This window comes from Nelumbo lutea, chromosome 3 (assembly GCF_056320005.1).
Source record: "Nelumbo lutea isolate HS-2025 chromosome 3, American lotus-T2T, whole genome shotgun sequence".
NCBI classification, from domain to species: Eukaryota; Viridiplantae; Streptophyta; class Magnoliopsida; order Proteales; family Nelumbonaceae; genus Nelumbo; species Nelumbo lutea.
Window position 1 is genome coordinate 100,431,327 of NC_142686.1, and position 13,339 is coordinate 100,444,665.

Sequence of the window (13,339 nt, forward strand, 5' to 3'; positions counted from 1 at the left end):
TGTCTATGATCTATTGCCTCTTTCGAACAAGCGAAACTACAACGAAAAGCTGAGGTTGAGACTGCGGGCGCAATATATTTACCTCAGTTGAAGAAGGGAAAAACCCAACTCTTTAAGGGCGAAGCAATTGTAGAAAGATGAACAATGCTCAAGGATCATATACACATAAATTCGTAAAACGGTAAAATAGGTATTTTGAAAAATGATCATCTCTTTAATGTTATCTATCTCAGTCATTGACGAAAGGGAGGTATTTGTTGAATTTTTCAAAAATAAAAGGGAGGTTTTTGTTAAAGTGAAACTATAGGGGAGGTGTTTGTGATTGTCAAAAACTTTTGGGGAGGCTTTTGTATTTTACCCATAGTTTTATAAAAAAACATTTGGACACATCTCTAATATCGCATAATAATAAACAAAAGGGGAGATTCTTAAAATAAACCCATGGTTTAGGAAATTAACTAACTCTACCCTTACTGTTTATATATTGTCTTAAAATACCCTTAAGTTTTCTGACAATTGTCTAAAACCTCCCTTGTTGTTAAACTCCGTTCACATGTGATATCACGTGATTGGTATATTTTTAAAATTTTCTAAAATACCCTTTTTTGGTTTCAATGAAAAACTATAGATGACAATGAAAACCCGCTTCTAAGTCCATTCCATTGCCAAGGTTGGTGACTAAAGGAGAATATGTTGTTGATGTGGCAGTGGCAAAGGTAGGGGAGCCACGGTTCTTGTGGCTACAATGGGTTAGGGTTATTCCAACGAGGGAACTATTGATATTGGATAAATGCACAACTTAAACTTTGCCACCGTATCAATTGTCCCAGACCCACAACATGATAGGTAACTCGCCTTGGTGTTTCAATTGCCAACTCGGACATGGCCACAACGGCCTCTACTAGTAGAGACTCTAATCTAGAAAACAGGGCCCCTTCTCGGACTCCATAATGGACAGCTAGGGGTTTGCATCCAATTCCACTCTCTCCTCTTCTTAGACTAGCCGAAGTCAGCGACCAAAGTCATACACAACAGGCGATCCTCTCTCTCTCTCTCTCTTTATATATATATAAGGTTCAAAGTATCGATAGGTATCGGCCGATAGTATCGTTTCAGGAGCTCTCCGATACGCTCTACAGGGGGTGTATCGGGGTTCTGACTGATTTAGGGGGTGAAGGAGCCTTAAACCGCCCCCTAAACCAGTTTTGAAAAAAATAAAAAATAAAAAAATATATATATAAAACAAAATACTGATATGGCCCAATACGCCCCTACAGATACTTTTAAGGAGCATCCAATTCCACTCTCTCTTCTTAGGTCTATACTATTACATATATTGTTTGTAATGGTAGTTAGGTTCGTGGTAGTAGCGGTCCATGTTGTTCTTGTGATGGCTGTGATTTCGGTTTTGGGAGAAGATTCCCGTCTGTGATAATTTCTTTTTTCGTTATTTCGATCAAATCTGTGCTCTATGGTCAAAGATTTCTTGCTTTTTTTTCTGTTTTTTTTTACTTCGTGTACAAGTCTGTGCTCTATCCTTTAAAGGGCAACAAAATTGTTTTGTTTATTGTTCTTGTGGCAATTTAAGCAGATTACAATAGAGGGTATGGAGGTTATTGTCCCGAGCCACCTTCAACTGAGATTCATAGTAGAAAGGTTTCATTTTGTAACCATAATCTATAGCTCAGAGTTCAAACAAAGCTTTTTTTGTTTTTTTTTTGTCATTGTTATTTTACTTAAATGAAGCTTTTATATGTTACACCTTTTTTCTATGTTTTTGTTTTCCAACTTGTTCATGCTCCGAAGGTGGTTTTCAAGAGCTTTGTGCTGCTGAATTCTCATGGTGGTGGGAAGTTGCCACAATTGTGAGCCTTCATAGCACTTCAGGTGCAGGGAGGATATGGGTAATCTAGGACAAGCTCTAGGCCCAGCTACCGCTGTTGTTCCGTCCCATGTGTGAGGGTTTTTTTTGCTTGGATTACTAGGCTATATAGTTATGTACTTGGTTGAGGGTTAAGGCCATGTTTAGTTCAATTATCATTCTTTCTCATTCTTATGCAAGATGAAATTCTAAGATGGAAAGGAACGAGTAAAAATAGGAAGAATGAGAAAATATTGCTGCGAACCAAACACCTTTTTCCTAAAAAATGATTTTTTTTTTGTAGCAAGAACGAGAAAAAGTTTTAACCTATTTGGTTTTCATTCTTATTCATTTTTTTCATTAATCGAAATAATAACATATATAGGTATACATACAACACTAAATGGAAAATATATATCATAGAATCATGTGGGCCCCACATCAATAGAGGCAAAGGTGGTAATACTTTTCCTATTACCCTTTTTGCCCTGCTCTACAATTCAACAAGTATCTTCTGCTCTTTTCTTGACCATTTGGCATTATCTTTTGTATCGCTAGATGTACTATGTGACATATCTATAACAAAACAAATAAAAAAAAATTGCATTTATATCTAAAACCATGCATTAGAAGGCAAGTTCCATGAAGCAAAGATAACAATGAGCATAGCCTTATTGAATTAAGATGCATTTGATAACAATATATGCCGTTAAAAAGAAACAATTTTAGATAGAAAATGGAATCAAGCACCAATTTCAAAATCAAGACAAAGTGCACCTAGGCAATGCATAAATTCTATAGTAGAGTATAATTAGCAAATTTTTTAGGTTTCTAATGAACAAGTTAAATAACATTTTAAAATCAAGACACAATTATCATCAAGTTAATCTTGAAGGCAAACAAGATGGTGCCTTGGGCATGGTGTAACCCGTATTATGATGCCAAGGCTTTGGTTTCATCTCATGTGGATGCCTCTTTTTCTTTTATCAGTATGAAGTTTCAATGTTTCATCCCATAATTTAGCAGCTTGGTGTTTTAGTCAAAATGTTTATGGGACTAATATAGGGACCCTCATTGTATTTCTTCTTTGTTAATTAATTCTGTTTTGTAATAGAAAAAAAAAATTATACACAAACCTATCTCTAGAATAAATATTGGTCCCATCATTGACTAGGTTGACCTAAATATTTAAATAAATTAAAAGTTTGAATTTAGTATTTTGGATTCTAGGCACATTGGACTTGTTATGTGAAATTTCTTATATTATAGTCATGTGAAAAATGAGCTAAGGGGCAATAACTATGGTGGATATGGCACTGAACAGTGTGGAATGACAAAATAAGGATTTATGTAGCTAACTCCATATGGTTGGGACAAGGTTGAGTTAAGTTATTTTAATTATAGACTAAAGAGTTCATTTTATTCAAAGTCCACCATCCTGGGTTAGTTTAGTTTCTGTATTAATAAATTACAAAAGTTTTTTACAGGCTCCATTACTTTTTTATTAATCAGTCTTTTTTTTTTCTTTTCACTAGATACTTGATTTTCCTTCTTGTTGACTTATATGGTCTTTATTGTATAAACACTAATCAAGAGTTCAAGTTTGCTAAAAGCCTAAAATGATGTTTACTGTCCTATTTATTTGACTAGATAATTAGATTCACAATTAATAAATAAACTCAACATTTGTTTCTCTCTTCCTCTCCCGAAACTTCTAAGGAGTGACTCATTGTTTTTATGATGGAAAACAATGAAAACTCATAGAATATTAGAGGATTTTGGGTAATTTTAGAGGTCTCTGTGATATCAGCACCACATAAGAGCAATTTGGCGGAGAAGCAAACCTCATAATGGACATAAGTTAATTTGCAGTTTATGCTAATTGGAAATAGATACATGTTTTTTCATCAGATGTAGATGGGTGCGATTTTAGGGGGCTTGGCTATGTAGGAGTAATTTTCCAAGTCTTTGTGATATTAACACCACGTGAAGAATTTGGAAGAAAAGTAACCACCTACTGGCTATAGTTTAATTTGCAATTTGCAAATTATGCTAGCTGGAAACAGATACATGTGTACATAAGATGTAGATGTGGAATGATTTTAAAGGGCTAGGGGTCATGTAGAGGTAATTTTCCACATGTGTTTGCATCAGATATAGATATGGAGTGTCACACACTCTGTCCCCAGTAAATCTGACGTGGATGCACATAAAGTTGGATTTTGAGAATATGCACCTAAAAATTTGCCACTCTCTATTGGAAAAAATGCTTCTGCTTTTTAAGTCTTGTTGATTGGTCAATCAATCATATAAAACTACAGAAAAGGAGATGGAAGGTGACTCCATAATTGCTTGTCGTGAGTTGGATGAAAAGCAACAGCCAAGCAACAAGGGCTTATAGGCAAACATTGAGGGAAACACTCTGCTGAGCAAGGGAGATGGAAACAATTTTCAACTGGGTGGAGGAAATAAAAATAAAAATAATTTTCAAGTGGGTGAGCAAATCTGTAATTTAATGCATACAATAAAAAATAATGTGTAATCCCAGCTTATACCATGGGATGCAAGGCATACTTTATACAACATTCTTTTATTAAACTTAATAAAATTATCACATTTACCAGTAAAAATCATATTAAAATGCAGAAAGAGTGCAGTCAACGTAGCTGGTGTATCATTTAACTTATATGTTCATGTCTTACACAAACCATATGCATAAAACTTGAAAACAAGAAATGTGTTGAACCATGTATTAGCTTTGTTAGGAATAGCTTTCCACCTACATGTCATTTTGCATTTTTGGAGTTTCTTCCCTAAATGATGTGTGCTGTCTTTTTTTCTTCCTTTTCTGAGAATGACAAGGTTAGTGTTTCAACTTTCAATACAGGAAGGCTGCAAAGCCCATATTTTGATTGGTTTTAGCCTTTTTTTTACTTTAATTCTCCTTGCATGTTGAATATGGGTAGTTCTATCTTGAATATGATAGTAGGGGATGTTGAAGAAATCATCACTACAATAGAAATTGATGGTGAAACTTATGAAGGGATTGTTCAGGTATTACATATTGCACTTTTTTTGTTAATTGTAAAACAAATAACTAAAAATGAATATATGCCAAACTAAAATTATAGAGAAAAATGCAAGGAGATTGTTCACTTCCATGTTCCATCAATCTTCCATGTCTTTCTCTATTTTTTTTTTCTGTTCAAATATTCTATTACTTTTTTTTTACTTAAACTTTTCCTGCACTAAATTAGTTTGATCTTGTTATAAGTTAGAACTTTTAATTTGTTTCCATAGGGTCTTGCTTGGATCTCCTTTTTGGTAGACTATATTTGGGAGGGGGTGACATATTGAAATGTTATATAGGAGTCTACTAAGAGAACTCCTATACAATTCTGAAACCTAAATCTCTCAATCTCCCTTTGTGACAGTTTAGGCTAACATAGTCCATGCTTTCTAGCACTATATATATACCTATCAACCAACAGCTTACATACTATGTTATTACTCATCTCCTTTTCTCCTAGGAGAAGTAAAAGTCCCTACTTCCATTCATACTGATTTAAAATCCTTTTTGAAGATGCAATGGATTTTGCACATTCTGAGAAACCTCAACTAATTGGATTGAACAATTTTGCTTTATCTTCTGGAAAATTAGCTTAATTGATTTATTTTGATTGTTTTGGAGTTGTAGTTGTTTTTTTACCAGGGGGTATGTATCTCAACTCTTAACTGAATAGCACTTCTACAACAGATTTCCTTGATCTTTTGACATAATTTTTGCATATAACTGGCTATTTTGTTATACAGTCCGATCTAATAATTTGAAAGCAGAAACCACTGGAGTACTTAAGTCATGTAGATTCTGGTGTAATACCTAAGGATATAGAACAAATAGAAAGCATGAGAAGCATAATGTTACATCTTTACAAGTCCACATTTTTTAGACAATTAAACCATAAATGGCATTGTCAGCAATCTCCGAGATTGTTACAAATTGAAAATTTTTTGTTATGGTTCTTGAGAAAATAATCAAAATTCGTGAAGTAGGTAATATTTTAGGGAAATAGGTTAATTTTAACTTCCAAGTAGGCAAGTATTCATCTATTTTTTTCCCATAATTCTACATTTTGGAGCTCTTCTAAAAATTAAGATTTACATCCCCTTTCTTCAAGTAAGCTAACAATAAACGTGGAAAGTTGTGTGACACAATTCAACAAAACTTAAGATGCTTTGGACTTTCTCTCTCCCCCACCCTCATAAGTTAAGAATTTTGTATGTTTTGAAGCTTTTTAGAAGGAAGTTATTTGCTAATAAAAGGATGAAAAAGAAACCATCCTCTGGGTTTTTTAATGGCAAGCTTAATGTTGTATGAGCAATCTTGCCCTTTTCATTGCCTGAATTAATAAGTTGATCTGCATTTTATTGGTAAATATACTCTATAAAACCTTTACATTCTTTTTGAATAATTTATTGTTTATTCCAAAAGAGGGGAATAAACTCTAGAATCATAGTTCTATACATGCTTAATTAAAGAGATCTGTCAAACAATTTTAGTAAAAAATAATGACTTCCTACTGGTTTTTAAAGTGATTATGGGAGAGACCTTAAATAAACAGTGATGCTTGACCGGCAGTAGAACAAGTTAATTATCACCTTTTGGATAAGATCAAATGGGTATCTATGGTCTATAAATCAGTTTTCTTGTATGTTTCCTTTTTTGGATAACATGCAATGAATAAAAAAAATAAAATTCAAAAATCAGCTATTTTTAGAACCTAGCTTTCTTTCATTCTAGCTTTTGAGTTAGATATCTAATAGATAAAGTTCAGTGATCCATTTTGTCTTTCTAACTAGAACTAAAGGAAGATATTCTATTTGGAACAAAATTCCACCACAATTAATCACGTAGGCCACCAATCAATTGCTACCTTAATTGAAGCTCGTTAGTGTTGTACCTTAGTCTGTCGTCCTTCACTGATTAATGCCCTAAAATGGGATAAAACCAAAATGAATCAGCACAAAAGAAGAAGAAAAAGAAGAGAGATCAATTTTACCTTTGTGCTCTATAGCGAGAGACATAGATCTTACCTTTGTGCTATTGAGAGAGAGTGAGAGAGAGAGAGAGACGGATTTAGAGGAGAAAGTGTCTGAGATTCGAATTTCGAATGAAAAAATAGAATGAAAATTTCGTGCCACAAAATACATACCATTTTTTGCCATAGATGTAAGTTTCATTCCCCAAAAATGAGTCCTACGGCAAAAAATTTGTACCCAAACACCCTCGTGTCATTCATTATTGCCCATTCTCTTTTAGAACCAGAAAGAATTGAAAAAAAATGAGGCCAGTGGCAACGAACCAAACATGGCCTAATTTGTTTTTTTTCTTCTGGATTTGTTTAAAAAAAAAGCAATTATAATGCACTTCTCGAGCATTTTTCATTGTTTTTTGCTATACGTCAGGAGACAAAGGAGTTTACATATGAGTGTACCCGTTCACAGGTTGGGCTTCGGATCTAACTTACACTGTATTAGGCTCGGGCTTTGAGCTGGGCTCCATTCAAATTTTGGCAAAAGCCAAACCTGAGCCCAACCCATAAACAGGTCTAGTTCTGAGCTGGTGCTTGAAATTACTCCTGTTCTTGATTGAAAGAGATTTGAACAACGGTTTAGACGTGTAACGGTGGTGATAGGAACAACAATATTGTTTAGTGGAAGGGAAAGCCTGGGTTAACATGCTCAAGCGAGGAAGGGCATATACGCTGGATACAAGAGCTTGGGGGTTTGGTGGCTGCTAACACCAATATCATTCATCTTCTACCACTTTTTCATGAACTTGGTTTTATTTTGAAATTTTGAGAAATAATGGAGGATAAATTTAATATTTTGCTTTTTTTTCCATCAATATTTAACGATAATGATAATTGTTAGAAAACTTGGGGATACTTTAAGATAATATGTAAACAATAAGGATAGAGTTAGTCAATTTCCTAAATATTAGGGGTACTTTAAGAAATTTACCCTAAACCAAAATAAGAATAATAAAAAAAGTGTAAAAAATGTTGAAAATATATTATTTATTATCATCATCATCACAAAAATTTGCCACGTGTTGTGAATACTTATTAGTTTAATTAAAACATGTAAAAACATATAAACTATTAATTATCCTTCATATAAAATTTAGGGTCCGTTGGTTCGTAGTCAAAATCGAAATGGTCTATTTTATTCCCATATAAGGGTGCTCACGGTTCGGTTGGGGTTATTTTTTGAACCGAACTGACCTGATTAGTTTTTTGAGTATTTGAATCGAAACCGAACCGATGCAATTAGTTAAATGGTTGACCAATTAACCACGGTTCAATTTTTTATGCACTCAAAATAAGAGAGAGAGAGAGAAAGAGAGAGAGAGAGAGAGAGAGAGAGAGAGATTGTCAGTCGATTAGGGATTTTTTCCCATTAGGGAAGAAGAAGAGAGATAAGAGAAAGAACTGAGAACTTGGAGGCTATTAGTTGGAGCCCGGAGGTCGTCAGTCGAAGACTTGGAGGTCATCAGTCAGTCTAGGGAAGAAGAAGACTAGAGAGATGAGAGAGAAAGGGAAAGGCATTTACTCTGAGAGAGAGAACTGAAAGATGAGAGACTAAGAACTCAAAGGTCGTTGATCGGAGACTTGGAAGCCATCGGTCGGTCTAGGAAAGAAGAAGACTAGAGATATGAGAGACTGAGAACTGAGTGTGAGAGAGAAAGGCCTTTAGGTTAATTTGATTCGAAGAAAGGAAGAATCTAATGTCTCTTTTCGTATTCCTAGTTCAACTCATACATTTCTTTTCCCTTCAAACTTTTCTTTGTAATTTTCCAACCATCTTTACATCAAAATTTTCTTCATCCCCTACCAATCGATTCAAGTTTCCAAGTAGTGTAGAGACTTAGAGACCTGATTCATGAGGACTCAAAGACCGAAGAAGTATTTTTTGGACATTCCCAAAACAAGAGTGGAGCTCTAAGAACACTTTGCACTGATAGTATGAGAAAGCCAACCCACTGTTCGATGACCCAGCCATGCATAGGGAATCTTTGGTCTTGGATTATCGGATTGCACGGGGATGCGCATCACAGGTGGATACATGTTGCTCTAGATCTGCATTCTGCAACAGGAAATCATGAAAAGTTGTAACCGAAAATGACAAAAAGGACTATACTTAAACGAGAAAAAAGTAAAGAGAAAGCGAGAAGCCTATTCGATTTTAGAAAATATAAAATATCATATAATATATATTAGTATACATATATCGGTTGGTTCAGTTAACCACCGATTTTTTTAAGGTTAACCGAAATCGAATTGGAATTGTCGATTTCTTAAGAATATCAAATCGAAGCCGAACCAACCGGTTTGGTTAATTGAGTTTTTAGTTTGGTTTTGGTTGGTTTTTTTGATCAGTTTGGTTTTTCCATTTTTTTGCCCACCCCTATTCCCATAGTCTATTTGGTTTAGACAATAATGGGAATGAAATTAGAATCAACAAGAATGAGATTTCATTTTGAAGGGAGAGGAGGGAAAGGCCATTCCATCAAATGGGAAATGCTATTCTACCATGAAGGAGAATGGGATTCTGATTCTACCCAACCAAATAGTTAGAATTGGAATAGCCCATTCCGATTTTGATTCTAGATCCCTATTCTAGTGAATCAAACATGGCCTTAATATATTATCAAATTTAACCCCTACTATATAAATTCATACGACTTCTAAGTATATGCAATTCAAGAAGGGTGGATTTAGCTTTAGCCTAATATCATAACTACTTGTAAATATATAGTTTGTAAAATTTCAAAGGCATAAGAATATATAAAAAGGGTTAAATTGCATATTAGTACCTTGTAGGTATAGTCTCACTTTGGTACCTGAATTTCAAAACGTGTCAACCTAGTACCTGAACTCCCAAAGCATCACAATTTAGCCCTTGTTGTTAGTAATCCATCAGTTATCTACACATGATGACATATGCGACTTAAAACTTCTGAAAATGTCAAAATTATCCTTCGAAATAAGACACTATTCATCATCTTCTTCCTCAATAATCAAGGTTGAACCAAAGCAATGATGAACAACTCGAAGGACATTTGGATTTGGGCATTTAAATGATTAATGAAGAAAATTAGATGACACAAAGGGTATTTGCATATTTTTACATACCATTTAGTGGTAGTTAACGGTTTTGAACTAACCTGGAATATTTTGCATCCGGTACTAAATTGGCACATTTTAAAATTTGGATACTAAAGTCAAACTAGGCCCAAGTAAGGCTGCAACTTGGGTTGGGTTGGCCCAAACCTAACACAAAAATGTTGAATTGGGTTGACTCGGGTTGATGCTCTGATTAGGATTAAGGTTGAAATTTATGAACCCAACTTTACTTCAGGTTGGGTTAAGGTTGACCCCTCGGGCAATCCCCAACACATGCTATCATGTCTTTCTTTTAAGATAATCACGTCACTTAATTCTAATCGAAAATATTAAAAACAATATCATATTTTGTTTTATCTCCTCTATTGTTTTCCACCAATAGTGTGCTGCCCATAAAATATATATCATAAGTCATAACTTATGATAAACTATTGCCATTTCAAACACTTAATTTTCTGAATTTAACCCGACCTAACCTGGACCCACTTGCAGCCTAGGCCCAACGTTCTAAAGTGTAAAACCCTATATAAAACCCCAAATTCCCTCCAAAATCATGTCACTCCTTCAACATCTCCTTTTTAAGCCAAAATACCTATTCCATGGCCGTCGGGAAAAGGTTTAAAATTTCGATACGATACACCCGATACGAGGCATATCGTATTGTATCTTTTAAAAACCAATACAAGATACACATGAAAACTGGATGTTTCATTTTTTTTCATGCGTATCGGACCTGTATTGGGGTGTATCAGTGCGTATCAGAAGCGTATTAGGGGTGTATCAGGGCGTATTGGTAGCGTATCAATGAAAAAGATATGTCCAAAAACTAAAAGAATTTAAAGGGGAAAAGTAAGCTTTTTTTCCCCGAAATAAGCCTTCTTTCACCCCAAATGACTCAAACTCCAAACTCTATTCCTAGAATACTAGATTTGCAAAATTTTGCAAGAAACATGTGTGGATCGTTATTTTTTTTAAAGATTTTTCAAATTTTGAAAAAATATGGCAAAAATAGGTAAAATTTTTCAATATTTTATAATATGTTGTGATTTCTTTTTTTTCTTGAATGTTTAAATTTATGTTGATCTACATTTCATACATTCAAAATCACAATTTTTTGTGCTATCAATAGGTTTATAAAAATTTCATGAAAATATTTGGGGAAAATATAAATTAACAAAAAAATTGAAAATGTAAATTTTTTCTCTGCCTATAAAGACTAAATATGTATTAGATCTATGGATTTATCTATCATATCCATAGAGCAATTGAAATTTCTTTTTTAATAGATATATTTTTTATTTTTTTTTATATTTATAAAATTTAAAAATAATTAATAATTAATTATATTTTATCATTTGATCATAACAATTGAATACATTATAATTCTATGGATGATCTATCATATCCATAGACCAATTGAAAATTCTTCTTTAATAATAATTATTTTTTATTTTTTAATTAAAAAAATAAATAATTAATTATATTTTATCATTTGATCACAATGATTGAATATATTATAATTCTATGGATGATCTATCATATCCACAATTGAAATTTCTTCTTTAATAACTATTTTTTTGAATATATTATATAATGCTTATTTATTTTTTATAATTTTTGAAAATGAATAATAAATAGTAATTATTTAAACAATAAATAATTATTAATTATATTTTCACATAGAAGTTGTGCCAATGCATATTTTATGGTTGGATAGGAGAGTTTGGTTTTTCTCATCCCATAAAACTTTAAAACTTAAGAAGTATATTTTATAAATTATAGTTATGCATAAGATTTTTAATAAAATTATAATTAACTATAATATATTTCTTTATTGAGATCTTATATTTGACAATATTAATTAATTATATAATTTATTAAAGTATTTATAATATTTCCAAACATATTTATACGCATCTTAGATTTTCTCTAACGTACATGCATATCCAACATATATACGGTTACATATATTAAAATTGCCTTTCTTATACACTTCACGTTTTCCATACTTTAAACCTTGCGTCGAGTATAAATTGCGGTGTCTTACCTAGAGTCAAGCCTTTAGCCTACACAACACCGCCACGACCCACGACGAAACATGTCGAATGCCTACACGTGTAGCCAACCGGCTTTTACCAATCTCAACGTCCATGAGAAAGGAGAACATATGATCTTACCTCTTCTCGATTCTTCGGTTCTTCCTGTTGTTTTTAATTTGAACACTGTCTCTCTCTCTCTCTCTCTCTCTCTCTCCGTCTCTCTCTCACACATCCACATATAGATACAGTGTTCTCACTTCTCACATTCACTGGGATAAATTGGACCAGCTTTTTTTAACAAACTTGACTCTGACTTGTAACGCACTGTTTGTTTAACGCACCAGTGTCCATGGTTGATGCTTCTTCATCGCCTTACGTTCTATCAAATCAAACCCTGCGGTCTAAGAAGAACGAGACAGCCGGCTATCGATGTCCAGAACCAGAAGAGTGGCCCTCGTTCTTGCATGACCATCGTCTTTTCTGGCTTCCTCATCGTCGCTAACCCTAACTTCTTTCTTTCGTCGTCAGTTTTCGAAAATGCACTCTCGATTCCACTGTAACTCCATTTCTGATTTCTCCGACAATCAACACGAACAAGACACCAACGACTCTCAGCATCGCGTCGCTTCTTCCGCTTCTTCTTCGTCCTTGTCGTCTGCTCGGTACTCGGAAATTTGGAATTGCTTATGGACTCCTCTTTTGATTTCTTTGTCCAAGGAGATGAATTCCGCGAAAGCTCAGTCGATTCTACTGCCCGGCGAGGTTGGTCTTGGGTGTCCGCGGTTGTCGAGCTCTCCGACTTCTGATGCCGCGCTTTATTTTCGGCCGGTGATTGGGATTTTGAGTCATCCCGGTGATGGTGCTTCCGGAAGGCTTAACAACGCTACCAATGCCTCGTATATTGCTGCCTCTTATGTGAAATTCGTAGAATCTGCTGGTGCTCGCGTTATTCCTCTCATCTATAATGAGCCAGCGGAGATTCTCGCTGAAGTGAGTGCTTCGTTTTCCTTGAAATTGGGAAGGTTTAATGCTTCACGCCCTTCCTTGTTGAAGCTAGGAAATTACATTTTCGTAGAAGCTGGAGTCCATTAATATTTTAATTGGTCGTTTGGAATCACTTGGAATGAAATGATCTTCACTGGATTTAATATTTTAATCAGATTTTCACTGGATTTAATTTTTAGGGCACAAGTTAACCTACCAAACAGAGCAGTTTCAGATTGTTGACAAAATGTTCACCCATTTCCGTC

The 13,339-nt window shown here is 34.1% G+C and overlaps 1 protein-coding gene across 4 annotated transcripts in view; it reads left to right on the plus strand.

Annotated features, from left to right (window-relative positions):
• Window positions 1-12,111: 12,111 nt before the first annotated feature.
• LOC148867161 (gamma-glutamyl hydrolase 2-like) overlaps window positions 12,112-13,339 on the plus strand; it is a 63,093-nt gene continuing 61,865 nt past the window's right edge. The window contains exon 1 of one of the 4 annotated variants that reach the window (XR_016109966.1): window positions 12,112-13,079. Coding sequence is in view for 2 of the 4 variants with exons in the window: in XM_088978402.1 (XP_088834528.1) it covers window positions 12,627-13,079 (453 nt within the window). In the remaining 2 variants the exon portion in view is untranslated. The remainder of the gene's footprint in view (window positions 13,080-13,339) is intronic. The other 3 variants (XM_088978402.1, XM_088978401.1, XR_016109965.1) reach the window with 3 other exon arrangements.